The sequence below is a fragment of the Sinohyriopsis cumingii genome, chromosome 15, assembly GCF_028554795.1.
Source record: "Sinohyriopsis cumingii isolate HCF-2022 chromosome 15, ASM2855479v2, whole genome shotgun sequence".
Taxonomy (NCBI): domain Eukaryota; kingdom Metazoa; phylum Mollusca; class Bivalvia; order Unionida; family Unionidae; genus Sinohyriopsis; species Sinohyriopsis cumingii.
The window spans coordinates 142517262-142532506 of NC_142975.1; the positions used below are offsets into that span (position 1 = coordinate 142517262).

General features: G+C 35.8%; 1 protein-coding gene across 1 annotated transcript in view; it reads right to left on the bottom strand.

Annotated features, from left to right (window-relative positions):
* LOC149782948 (putative ATP-dependent RNA helicase DDX27) overlaps window positions 1-13454 on the bottom strand; it is a 59590-nt gene extending 46136 nt beyond the window's left edge. The window contains exons 1-3 of the mRNA XM_089934505.1: window positions 13305-13454; window positions 7086-7157; window positions 3950-4066 (exon numbers count right to left, since the gene is read on the bottom strand). Of these exons, the coding sequence (XP_089790631.1) occupies window positions 3950-4066; window positions 7086-7157; window positions 13305-13427 (312 nt within the window). The 5' untranslated portion in view covers window positions 13428-13454. The remainder of the gene's footprint in view (window positions 1-3949; window positions 4067-7085; window positions 7158-13304) is intronic.
* Between the last annotated feature and the right edge of the window lie 1791 nt (window positions 13455-15245).

Genomic DNA, 15245 nt, shown 5'->3' on the forward strand with positions numbered 1-15245 from the left:
ATAATACCTTGGGAGTATGCTCACTACATTCCAGTATACCCAAGTTAACATTTAGCTCCTGAAGAGACAAAAGTTGCCTGCTCACATAGGCGGGAGTCGGATTAGAGTGATCTCTCCCTGAATACAGGGACTGATCTCAAATTCCATCCATGCTTCAGTTACCACTGAGCAGAATGCACACTCTGCCATGAGAAAGTAACTGCAGGGAGGTTGGGTGGTTGTATCCACATTATGATCAGATAGGTATTGTCTAAGAGCATATTTTGCTCCATAAATTGGTTTCTTATTCAAATATATTACCTGATCATAATAACTTGGAGAATATTAAAGAAGTGTAAGGAATTCTATCCCCTTAACCCAAAGACAATCCATCCCTAGCCTTACAAGGTATGTACAGCAGTTTCCAATTTAAGAAAATATCAGAATATGGACTCCATATGACCAGACACGTCTTGAAAGTAAATATCACACACATACCCCAAAATCCAGCAGAAGTCAACAGGCTGTGTTACTGAGAAGCTGCCAAATGACTAATGAAGGCAGCCTGTTGCACTTCTATTTTATAGGACCCTCGTGTCAAACAGCCTTTTGTGATGAAAGATCTCAGAGGTAAAAGCTAGAAAGAATCATCTCTGCCCTCCATCACACAGCTTATAAAATGTCTGTTAAGGATCAGTTCTACTTGAATTCTATGCTCGTGGTGACCTCATAAACCATAATGCGAGAAATCTTTGTTTGATCTTGTGTCCTAACCTCATAAGCCATACTGTGCAACATCTTCGTCTGATGTTGTGTTACTTCCTTCCATTGTATCCTGGATGACAGATTCTGAGCTGAGATACTGACCTTTCTATCTTTCACATGTTCAAATAGAAAGATCTCCTTCTTCACTGTTTGTTTTAGGTATGTACATCTTCAAGGCCCTCAGTGGGTCCTGCAGATGACTGAGGCAAAGGGTCTAATGACAGAAGAAGTTTCACTATAACTGACTGATTATGCATAGTAAGGAGTCTGTTCTTAGCAATGAAAGTCATCACAACAGAACAGCAGATGGTCTGAACTGACCAACAGAGCATAAATTTCACCGATTCTGTTGGCTATAGCTAGAATGACTAGAAAGTAGGTTTAAGAGAGATGAGCAAACTGCTGTTGATAGTGGTTCAAATGGGATCTTACTAAACCTCTTTTTGGGGCACAAAGACAAGGCATTTGGCTGTGATATGTAAAATCTCATGAAAAGATCAACAGATGCTAAGATGCTGTACACTTCTAATAATGGAGCAAGAGGAGGCTGAAAAAATTCAGGTGGTAACAGGTCAGAAACTTCCTCAATCAATGCACAGAAGCTTGAGACTTCTCAACTCAATGTCAAGTCATGCAGAGATGAGGGAGCTAGCAATTGCAATGCATAGTATAGTGAAGAGCAGGATGATGAAGACACCTCCTGCAATAACTGAGATGGATGTTGATAAGGCTTGACAACGACTGATTGTTAACCATCCTTGATGCCCATCTAGGCTGTGATATCGTAACTTGAAGAAGATCACCAACTACATCTATGGTTGGGGCATGGTTCTGAACAATAATTTCTCTAGCTATTTAAAGTTGGTATGTGAAGGAAATGGGTTGAGCTGGATCCAACAAAGTACCAGGTCTAAATGGATCCATCATATGTATGGACCACATAATGGCTACATACTGTATAGGGTCCATAACAGAAACTGGGTGCCAAAGCACTCAACTGACCATAGTTTAACATCAGTCCATTGTGGCACTATACTGAGTAGATTCCTCCCTGGGAGTACCAGAATTCTACTGCTGGGAGAAAATATGATGTATTGATCACCATGAGTAGTAGATATTGAACTGCAGAAGTTGACAGAACAGGGCCATCATTTCCTACTTTTTTTGTGCGGTGACCTGAGTGGCTGAGTGGTCTAAAGTGCTCTCCATTACAGATCACTGCCATCTCACCCCTGTCTGCGCTGGTTCAAATATCGGATTCAGCCAATGTGGATATGTGAGAAAGCTTGCCAGTAGCTTCTCGAGGGTCAGTGGTTCTTTCCTGGGTTTTCCTGGGTTCTTCCGCCACCATTAATACTGGTCGCCATGTATCGTGTGCTGAAAAATGGAGTTAAACCCCACAACAACAACAACAACAACTTTTTTGTGCTGGGTTCATGATGCTTGGGTGAGTTGAATGCCCATAACTGTTCCCTGTCTGTATCAGGTGAGGCCGTATCTGAACCATTTCTAACCTTTGTCAATCTGTCTTGAACATGATAAATAGTGATGAAGGACTGTAATACCTATTGGTGGCAAAGTGAAGGTGGATCTTGGGCTGTCTATCAGGCCTTGGTTGAAATGGTTTGTCTACTTTTCTTTACCACTGGAGAGCTCTGTGCTTCCATAAGGAAACTGAAGTTACACTGGCAGCTATGCTAATCATGTCCTCTTCTTTAGTGGTGCACTTATTTGCCTTCCATTTAGATCTTGTGTGTATGGCCAAAACAGAAGTTCAATAACGTTCTGTCTAGCGTGTGCATATTTCATGTCCACACATTCCAGGCATGTCATATGAGTATCCTCTGCCAGTTTAAAATATGCACTGAGACTTCCCCATCGATTGGTGAAACAATTTCAGACAAAACTAACAGTGTAATGAAATTTGTCAAGCATCACCTAACTCACCATGGGAAGTGGACTCAAGTGAACAATAAAAATGACTACAGAAATTACACACACAAACCTCTGGTCTGTTATAATTGAGTCAGTGACCAAAAGTATTCTATAAACTTACTATGAAGTGGACACTAATTAACAAATAAATTGTAGGCACAACCTCTCTGGTCTGTAATTTTATCTGGTTAGTGACTGCAAGCATACAATAGGACAGTACAATTAATGAATGAATGCACTTGAAACCAGGGCAGGTTATAGGAAAATGGCACCAACATGTCTTGTATACCAAAATTGTTCTTCTAATCAAGTTTGAAAACCCTAAGAAAGAATAGAGTGAGAAACAGAAATATGGAGTGTACTTCCCTTATGTGAAAAAATCCTTCAACTCACAAAGCAGTGTGGAAAATATCACCTGATACAGAACTTTTGTAAAAGAGCCTGTTTAACTTGCAGAAGTAGTAACGTAAGTATGAACAGAATTCAGCACCAATTTCTGAATCCAAGGACGATCATCTGAGTCTAACTCATACCTCTGTGAACAAACAAATTTTTTGGTGTTTTTAAAGAAGAAAGTTAACTTTAGATATAGTGGTTATTCTTGTAAGGTATTATGATCAGGAAACATATCTGAAGATTAAATGTGACATCAGTTATGTGAAGATTAAACATGACATCAGTTATATGAAGATTAAATGTGACATCAGTTATGTGAAGATTAAACATGACATCAGTTATATGAAGATTAAATGTGACATCAGTTATATGAAGATTAAATGTGACATCAGTTACGTGAAGATTAAATGTGACATCAGTTATGTGAAGATTAAATGTGACATCAGTTATAAACATCCTCCATGGGGTATGGATGGCATCAAATATTAACCATTACATTAAAACAAAAATACCTCAAAGGATAGAACACGTCGGTGAAAGTACATTTTAATGATGGATTTATTTAAGATTTTACATCCAAGAAGAGATTCACACTGAACATCGACAAAATTTCTCATATCCTTTCTCTGCATAAAGTCTGACTTGTGCTATTCTGTGCCCTACACAGTATGTATTCTAATTCTGTTTAGCATGGTCAATACACATTATTTATATTTTTTTGCAGCATTTTAAATCTGAAAAACAGTTCTGCAAAGATTATATACAAAAGGATCATGGGAATTTAAGATCCAAGTCCTGTTTGCCACTCATTTCTAAAATAGCCAATTACAAAAACAGTTGTTCGTTTTGAATAGGTTAATGATACATGTAGTACCTGTTTCTTTCTCTGTTTTCTGACATGTGCAATCTTTTCATCTAGTGTGGATGCCTCTAATCTCTTCTTGATAAACTGCAGTGCTGGAGGTTTGTAGAGGTTGGCATATGGATCAGTCTGTAAGAGAAAGAACAGGACAAATATCAATAAATACATTTCATTTATAAACTGCAATGTAAAATATACCATTAAATATAAGTCAAATAAAAGTAATGCTGATTCTATTTATTAATCATTGGTGATTTTACCATGATTCTGGTATACTAGAGAAAAATGTTGCCTATTTTTGTTAGATCCATGAAGGGGCTCCACCATGTTCAACTTTATATCTTGAATATCCACACCAAACTGCAGTTACACTAATTCAAACATGTCAATATATCATATTTTAAAGTGAAGCAGTTTTTATCCTTACAGGAGAGGGTCAAAGCAATCAATTTGTTGCATAGTGGTAGTTATCTTGCTGTCCCAGCAGAAAGCAAATTTTCTAAGTGAATTATCTTTCACTGAAACTACTTACCTGATCATTTGGGATATAAGCTTACTACAGTCTGAATCTAGCACTCCAAAAAAGACGATAAACATCTTTTCATTCTGTATCTTACACAGGGCAATAACCTTTTCCAATTACCTCCCCTTGCCACCACCTGGTGTCACTAGTTTTAAGCTGAATGATGGATCAATGAGTATCCTAGCACGACTGGGAGGGGTTTCAACGTAACTGACCAGCTAAATTTGCTTTCTCCTTTGAATTTGTTCCATGATCACATTAACATCAGCAGAAAACATATCAAGAGGATGGAATGCTGAGTAACCTACAAGGGAAGAAGGCTGGATTTTCTATATGAAAGATAATCCACTCATTTAACTTAAGACATAGAACAGCTGATACTCGCATAGCCTGACAGGTTAAGAATAGAATTATTGGACTCTTCCTACCAACAAAAAATTGTGAGAGAATCCAGTGAAAGCACTAAGGATACCCACAAGCCAGGTTGTGATGATATTAGCAAGGTCTGGTGAATAACTGAACAACAGCCACTGGGCCCACCAGATTCAATTCTTGTCTCTGGGAAGCCAAGTCCTGGAGATAGAAACTAGAGCAGGATGACTGCACTGCTAGCTAACAGCTTCTATTATGTCATGTATCACAACATTGCATTCAAAAGCAAGGCAGTGTTCAAAGAAGAAAATTTCAGACACAGGCCCAGGGCTGGTGCCTTAAATTTTTTTACAAGCCCTGGCTTAAATTCCACCAGCCAGTACTCCAATTTCCATATACATAAAATTCCCCCTTTTTAATATTATTTGTAAACAACATTGTGATTGATACAGTTCAAATATAAATTCAACAGGGTTCAATAGTGGGGTTTGAAGGTAATGCAAGTGTCATTAGTGTTCATCCCTACAATCACTTGAGACTGGATAGTCCTGGTATTCAAATTTCTCTGGAATCTCTGAGCGAATCCTGGTCAGAACCAAGCTGATGTATGTACAAAGAATTAAACTGCCTCTCCCCTTATTTTTTTAGCTGGTAAAACTCCTCTGACCAGGAGTTCTGAACTTATTTTCATTGGCCTTTGCTGATAGCTAATTGTTGCCTAAATCTACTTAAAACTATTCTGACAATTTAAATAATCATGCTTTGCGTTGTATATCTGCAGTAAAATCTGACTTAAAGAAGTGATGCCCCTGTTCACAAACTTGTAAAAACTATGTAATACATATGGCTTAAACATTCACAGTGATGACATGTAATAACTTCTTTTCTCCTAAATGTATCTAGCATCTCTTTGATTTACTTATATTGTTTTTTTTCACATCCTGATTATACCCTATGCAAATTAGCACAATGGGCTCACCCACTAACATCTCACTAGCCGTTGTCAGCCAATTAAATAATATGTGAAGCGATGGATTATACATGATCTCTTTGCTATTTAACTGATGCTTTTTAAACTGCCCAAAGGATAGTTTTACATCAGCTCCAATCATGACTGTTTACAGTTTATACATTCTACATGTAACGGGCATATACTGAAGTGGTATTTTTTCTATTTTCAAAGATTACAGAAAACTGCGTTTTCTTGAAACACGATTGTGTCAGGGAGTAATACAAAATCATGTTTTAACATGACACGTGTTACAGTTTGATTAAAATCAGAACTCCACTTCACATAGGACAGTGGCGACCTGATTTTAATCTGATTTGGTTATATTATGGCAGGTATGTCAACAACTTGAAAATACATTTCTGCATTTCATCAGCACAATCAAAGTTTTCTCTGAAAAATTTTATTATTTTGTTTTCAATAAGCCCAACAGGCACCTCTCTTAAAATGCAGGACAGGCCCCGATCTGAAATTATATGGGCTGCAGGCATTGGGTTTTCTTATTTTTTTTAAGCATTGTGAGGCACTGAGATTGCTCTAATTCATGGGCTGAAATCTTTGCAAAGCAACCCTGACCTATTGAAAAAAAATTGGCAAAAATGAAAAAATTATGTATACAACCTGTGGTAGATATGACAATGAATAAATAATCCAAATTTAATGATGGATGGTTGAAATTAAAAAGTATATAAAGTGGATTTTCAGGAGGTCACTTCATGATGGTAACTGATGAATGGCAAAAACGTAAAACTAGTGACACCTGGAGAAGGCAAGGGGAGGTAACAGGCAAGTTTATTGTCCCTGCCAATATTATACAGCCGTAAAATATATTTTTCTTCATTTTAGAGGGCTGAATGTGGGAAGTAGTAATCTCATATCCCTTATGTTAAGTGATTATTAAGCACACGTAAAAAGTGATCAATTTTGATAACAAATTTCATCTCCAACAAAAAAAAGCAAGTTGCATTGCTCTGGAGTCATTCAATGTTTAAAATTTGTCTGTAAAGGCAGGTTAAGTTTTGATACATAGGTCACAAAAATAGCCATATACTGCTTTTTTTTATTCCCATTCATCATAGGCTTCCCACAAATGCAGAAAATGTTTTTTGATCTTTGGGATAAATGCTTAGAAGTATCCGTACTTTAGAAAGATAAAACACACAGATGTTCTTAAATGCAAACAGAGCTAGTTCTCTTACAAAAGCAGCCAATTTGTAAAATCTTCTTTCAAAAACAATCCATACCTGTTCTGAAAACGAAAAACTTTGGTTGAAGTCTGATCTTTTTGGTTTCTTTTTCTTTTTCTGTGTCTGAATCTGAAAGAAAAACAAAGATATGAACCATAAAGACATACATGTAAACATCTTTAAATAATTTACATGATAAACTATTGCAACTATATCAAGATCAAAAGAAGAAATGGAAACCAAAACCAAATGTGGCGTAAAACAAGAGTCCTTCTATTGTCAGTAAAGAATTTCATGTAATTCAAAATACTTTTTAACATTCAAGTGTTGAAACCATCTTTGATATTTATGAGCAACATGATTTTCAAATCAGCCAACATGGCAGCCATACTGGATGTAAGACTGGCACCATTTTCATTAAGTACCAACAAAATATCATTACAAGACCTCTGGAACCCCATTCAGAAAAGATTAGTGACAAGAGTTTAATACTTTCTGTTTTTATTTAGGACCAACTAGACATCATAATTAGTCTTCTGGTGAAAACCCCACATCAATATGATCTTACAATTGAAAGGAGTAGCAATAAAAAGATTTTCAAGATGGCTGCTGTGGATGCCCTAATGGATGTCAAATCTGCACCATTTTAATTTGGTACAAACTAGACATCATAAGTCTGGTGAAAACCCAATGTGGTGACCAGATTGGATACCAGAATGGCACAATTGTTTTTAAGACCAAGCAGACAGAATAATAAATCATACAGTGAAAACCCCACCCTGATATGATTTTCTGTTCAGGAGGAATAGCAATAAAAAGTTTTTCATGATGACTGATGTGGTGGCTTAGGTTGTAAGATTAGCAGCATCAACTTAGGACCAACTATACACCATAAGAAATCTTTTGGTGAAAACCCCACGGTGATATGATCATCCATTCAGGAAGAATAGCAATAAGATTGATGGATGGCCGCACTTCACCATCTTTTGTTTAGGCCCAACTAGATCTTGGGATGAATGTGTTTGTGTGTGTAAAGTTTCATTGTAAAGCCTTGTGCTAACTGACATATATATATTATTTAGACAAAGGAAAAGACTCTTACTCATTACTTCTTACCACCACTAGGTGGCTACCCATCAACTGGAAGTTTTTAAGAGTTTAATGTTTGTTTTTTCTAAGTTTATCATGGTAAAAACTGTCAGTTACTGAATCACACAGCAAATAATGTCCGAGGAATGTTATGTAAGCTGTGTGAGTCAGCAACTGACAGTTTATACCAGGATAAACTCAGAAAAAACAAGATTAAACTCTTATAACTGCATTTCTTTATAATTTTTTTTATTTACTTTACTTTAAATTTGTTCTTTACTTTTAAAGATTTTTTTCCTAATAGTTTTAGAGCCTTATTTAAGCATATGAATTCTTGTTGAAGGCATCAACTATGTACCATTTATAGAACAGGGGATTCTTCATCTGTAACATAATGGCACAAATTCTACCAATGTAGACAATCTAAGGTTTTGGAACATTCGACAGCATGGCCTTATTATTTTATCAAAATTGGCATATGTGATCGGTGTAGAAGTTCAATATTCAAAGGAAAGGTTGTGTTGACTTGTTTGACAAACTAATGACTATTGGATTTGATACTTTCATGACTTCATTTAGAAGAATCTTTATTGTCCAGACAGGTGAGTAACCAATGTTCAGTTCTTTAAATCTATTTTTGTCTTCATCAACAATTCAGACTACCTACAGGGGTTATTTAGAAATGAAATTAAGCATATCAATAAATGGTTATAGTGATGGGGGTCCAATAGTCAAACAGTGCAAGACATAGATCCTGAAAGTTACGTTGGGGAGACAACTGATCTCCCACCCACCCCCTCATTATAACTATCAGTCAGCATCTTGCACTACAGGACTGTGAGGCTTTGAACCCTCCTTCTCCCAATCCCTATATCCACTTACAGTAGTTTTAAATTCATTTGTTACAATCCACAGAGAAAGTACTGTAACCCCAACGTTGTTCTTTGCAGATTTTGAGTTTCTCAACTTTTTTCCCAATAGTTAAAGAAAGAATTATTTAACTTCAAAAAAATTACAAAGATTTCTTATTTGATTCTGTGAAATCAATGTATTAAATTATCTAAATAAAATATAAAACCACTATTATTATTTTGTTTTAAAGGTATGCATTGGGTATGCCTTTTGATTCAGTGTTTACATTAGTTACTCTGCACGTGACTATTTATAGAAGCAAGTATAAAGTAGTTGTCCTTATAGTTTATACAGAAATAAATGCAAATGGGTCTGATCACATGGTTATGTTCTGACCAATGGAAATCTTCCATACATTTATCAACTGATACGACTGCAATTATTACCTGTTTAAGCTGAGATACACTGATGAGGATGCTTGCATTTGCAGGGACATTTGGGAGCATTTAATAATAATGGTTTTCGTTACGTATTCAGAGAGATATAATTACAAAAAATTAACCTTCTATTAAATAGTCTGTGATTACATTAACATTATGACAATAGATAAAAGGAGGAGGAAATGCATCAGCATCCAATCTCAAACATATCTGGTAGAACTTTCCTTAAATTTTGACATCTAATTAGCATCCAATCTCTAATATATTTACCCTTTGAGAAAAGGATAGCTGAATTCCAAATATGAAAGATAAACTGCTAACTTAACAAAAAGTCAGCAAAAAACTGACAGTCAATGCACAGATTAAGAAAGAAATGTTTTCTTAAAAGAAAAAATGTAATTGAACCCATAGGCACTAAACCCACAACTATGAGGAGATTGTGCTGGTATCAACTGGTTCTGGTGGTCACCTGGACCATATCCAACATGAGATTCAATATTTCTGAGATTGAAGCTTTATAAATTAACACCTTGATCCAAAACATTAATGAAACCACAGGCTGGCAAGTAGTCACTGGATTCTGATGTGAAATTTTCATGAGACATTTCTGAGCTTGGAAGGCTCACAGTATAACAAGAACAATGTTGGGACAGTCTGTGGGAAAGTGTTCCAAAACTGGAGAGGCTATATCCTCTTTTCTGGCCTTCACCTGAATAAAAAGTCATTAGAAGCCACCACTTTTCTGTGTGCAATTTAAGCTAGTTCTTAAAAGCACCAACCTGGTCTTGTATTCCAGCCTTTCTCAACACATCTACTGAGATGAGAGAGTAGATGACCATTTTCTGGTTGCCCACCGATGAGAATGGATTCTCATCTATGAAGCCCAGTTGAGTGGATATAGTTTAGGTCCATGGAATGCAACTTGCTCACCCTGCATTCCAAAGCTAGGGCTATCAAAGAACAAATTTTACATGATAGTAGCTTCAGCAAGGTTCTGGCTAAAGGCTTGAATTAGTCAAATTGAGCCAAGTCAAAAACCATAAAAGATTTCACTTGCGAAGCAGGGTGATCCAGGCTTGTTTTCATGTAAAAATTGCCCAGCAAATCTGATACATCCATATTTTAGTGTATATAAAATATGTTGCAATCAGATGACAAATATTTGATGTTGCAAAAAAATTCTACACTTGGTATCAAGTTTTATCAGATTGTCATGTAAATTATAATCTTTACAGCTATGTAATGGAGTTACCATAACGAATGTATACCTTAAGTTCTTTCATTTTTTGGCCTCTCCAATCCAAGTACTTGTATAATCCAAATGGAAATATTACTGGCATGCAATGTATAACTTCTGTGTCAAAATAGTTGGAAAAGAGATTCAAACTGATGATATGCAGCATGTTGCCTCCAAGATTTAGTGGCTGGGGAAAGCCGAATGACCCCATGGTAGGAGTAACTTGATGAGGTCATCTACCAAAGACTATATCATTAGGAACTTCATGTTACTCTTGTCTTGGGATGATGCTGCCTTCCAAACATTTGCCAGCAATTTCTTTTAGAAAAAAGGTCAGTAACTGATGGGGATACACGTGTTCTATTCTGACAGGGATTAATACAAAACCTGTGAGTGTTCTGAATGATTTAATGCCATGGGTCAAAAGAAGAGGCATCTTACTTACCATCTGCGAAATAAATTTATTAATTATTAACGAGTGGCCAATAACAAGAACTAATCAGTGGGTGAAAGCTTCATTCAAAATTATGCCCTGGATGGTTGTCTCTAATAATGTCAAAAGGAAGAAATAAAGATGGATCTACTCGTTGGCCTGTAGCTTGAATATACCTCCCCATTGGTTTGTACCCCTCCCCTGATTTAAAAAAACAAGAAGCACAAATGAGATAAAACATGCACAGTTCATTTTTTGATTTATAATTTCAAATCTGATTGTGCAAAGGGGGTCCTAACACCATTATCATTTGCGCATTTCATTCCAATGGAAGTTTTCAGTATAAAAGACAACCCTGCTTGCCAGTAACTTCGAGTTCCTGGACAAGGCCATTTTCAGTAAAGGGTTGTATGCATGACTATGCATGTATGTACATAGAAGGAAAATACTACCTCCATTGCTTCTGATATTAACAAAGCAAAGGAAAAGAATGACAACTACAAATTTGCACTTCATGTGGATTTAACAAGCAGTGTAATTTCTATGTTCATGTGTGCAAAGGGACCTAACTCTTAACTCTCAGCATTATGGTAATTTACAGAATTATCCATCAGTTATCAAATAGGGTGAACTAAGTCACTATGCCATCTGAAGAAAATAAACTAGCCCATAGTGTATGCAATATGGTGCCATGTTAGTACTGAAAGTCCAGCATGTCTATTTACTCACATACACTCAAATATACACATTAAATACATCTGAGTTTGTATATTTATATAGGATGACCAGTTTTTAACCATTAAATGGTGAATGTAAACACTTTAAGCCTCCACTTTCTCTGTTATTGATGTGATTTTCATCCACTTTAACTATGAGCAAGTGACATGGACTGGACATACTTTATGTCTGTAAACAGTATACGCAAGATAAAAATGTTTTCACGAAGCTTTAGTTTCTTTTCCTTTTTTTGGGTGTGTGTGTTGAAAGAATAAACGTATTAGTTTCTAAAAATAACTAAATTCATAAAATCTTTAATTTACTTGAACAATATTGACATCTAACACATATTATGATTTAATTTTCATCTTTCTTGTACAAAGGGATGTTATAACATCATTAAAACTACAGAAATAGAAACACTAAAAACAATAAAAATATTACTGAAGCATATCTACTTAGTTCTGAATACATGTCTAAGAAAATAAACTGACCTAATGCTTTGGTCATCTGTTCATTATACACTTAACACTTAACTGATCGGGGCCCCGAGTGGTCTAGACTAAAGCACTCACCATTACAGATCACTGCCATCTTACCTCTGTTTGCGTGGGTTCGAGTCTAGGATTTGGCCAATGTGGGTATGTGAGAAAGCTTGCCAGTAGCTTCTCGTGGGTCGGTGGTTCTTCCTCCACCATTAATACTGGCCGCCATGCATAGCCTATTGTGTGCTGAAAAATGGCGTTAACCCAACAACAACTATTGTTGTTTGTTGTTGTCATAATGGGATTACATTGTAATGAGTAACAACAACAACAACTTAACTGATCATGTCATGATGGATGTAGTTATCAAGTGAAATACATTTTAAACCCACAGTTGAATCTGTGTTATCTTATTTCACAATTTAGTGGCTTTTTTATTTTTCTGCATGTTAATAATTATGTTTACTGATATTCATTTAATTACACACAGGCATTACAGTTTTTTGTTATATGTTTATTGACTACTTTCTTAACCAAGAGTTTTGAAGGATTCCGGACTACTCTGCCCATTGCTGAGTCTGACAAGTAACATTCTCAGTCCAACTACAAATAAATCTTGGTAATTATTACAAAAACTTCACAATTTCCACCATTCAGAATAAAGTGTCACAAGTAGAAATTAAGGTTTCACTGAGAATACTTTACTGATCATTACAAAAACATTCTATGAAAGTACAGGTATTAATTCAGACAACTACCTCTTATTCCAGATTTCAGGGCATCATATTTTCCAATAGTTGATGTAATCAAGATTATGGCCGGGTTAAACTTCACCCGCAGTGGAAAATGAGCGATATTGCTGAGCACGTTTTGCACCATCACGTTTCTACGAAATTAGGGTCTTAAACGAACATAGGTACCTCCCACACATTCCAATCATGTTAGTACAGTATTATGCAGAAAACGCAGATTGCAAACAAATATAAATATGTTTAACTCTACTAAACTATTTAAATGAACAACCTCGTCTTCGCTTTCAGAACTTTCATCACCAATATCCACTGCATTCTCATCAATTGTTCCAAGCAGCCCCATATGTCCTAATTTCGCCATCTTGACAGATTGAACATAGAGTATCATGGTCATATTCCGACCGGTTCCGGATCAAAACGGACCGGTACCAAAAAGTCCCACGACCAAAACGGACTAGTTCTTAAAAGGCCCGTTCCGAAAAGGCCCGACCCAAAAAGGCCGATTTATGTATTAATTACCAATTACTAGCATCACGTCCAATAAAAGTAACTAATACGTAAATATCAAATCCCTGTTTTACTGTTAAATAATGTGCAGTAGAGAATCATTGTGCCCTATGTCACAGTCGTACGTCAAGTGATCATGAAAGTAATTGCGACACGCTACTACATGCTTTATGTAAAATGAACAAAGAAGGCAAATAATAATTGTGTAAGAAAACATTGTATGTAAAGCGAATCAGTAATATCTTTGTTATAACATATCAAGACTTAATATGAGTTAGTGTCACCCACGTGTGTTTTGTGCATGCCAACTTTGTCATGGTAATGCCTTAATTAGGTAATGACGATTTAATTTATGATGGATGATTAATTTCATTTGCGAAGACATTTGACTCTTCCTGTTTCACATACAGTGAATATCGTTAATACACGTGTATGAGTATTGTATTTGCGTTGATTATAATTTATGCCTTCAATAGACATTTGTTATATTCTGTGCCTTGTAGGCACCGTTATTGCGTTGTGGTTGCAATGAAAGTCAAGTCACAACTGGAAAAGAATTACGAGGTTATTTATACAAAAATTAACATAAATTTGTATGATGGGTTAGAAAGAGAAAAAGAAGAAAAGATATCATGTCTAACTAGTATAAGCAAAGAAAAAAGACAAACGCTAATGCCATTTCAGATTTATAAATTTTTTAATAATAAGGATCATTATTGCTGATACATGAATATTAAAATCTAATATCAAATACTACAACAATATTGCTCATAATGGCTGTCAAATAAATTTAACAGCAAAATATAGTAAACAATTCTACAATATCAGCAACAAATAATCATCGAACTATAAAAACATGCATCCATAGATACTCACTTTTCAACCAATAAACTTAACAAAAGTGTACAAAAGTAGCTGCCGACGTTACTATTACGATATAGGATGCTATCCTGGAATAACAGAGGGATATAATAATGTTGTTCACGGTTATTAAGCTTTTCTAAAGAGAAATGTCAGTAGTGAAAGGGGTCACCCTAGCGACAATGGGAATTAGCATTACAGAGACCCCTGGGTCACTCTAGCGACAATGGAAATTTAACATGGAGAAAAATCGTGGGTCAATCTAGCGACAAGGGGAATTAACATGGGAAAAAACCCTGGGTCACTCTAGCGACAAGGGAAATTGAACATGGGATTTTTTTTTTTAAATTTTGTTTAAAAAAATTTTTTTTAAAAAAAGGGGTAGGCAATTCAAAGACTATCTCTTTTCGAGAAATATGGGGGCCCTGAAAAGGGCCTTTGGGTTTTCTTCTTCTAATTTCTTCTTTTCCTCCACCAACTTCTTATTTTATCTCCAACACTCTTTCTCTTCTTTTTTTTCTCCTTCTCTTCTTTCTTCTCTTCCTCCTCTTCTTCTTTCTTCCTCTTCTCATTTTCCTCTTCTTTTTCAATTTTTTCGTTCCATGTTCTTATTCTTATCTTTTCCTCTTCATCCTCCTTCTCCTCCTTGATCTCTTTCATGACACCACTAATCTTGTCCTTTGCTTTCCTTAAATTGTTAATTTCCATCTTTACACGATGGGGACTATAGGAATAATAGTCTTCAACCAGTCTTAATAGCATCTGTTCCATTATTCCTAAGTTGTCTAAAACGTCTTGCAAGGTTTGTAATTTGTCCATTTGGTTTGACGCCATCTTCTTTGTA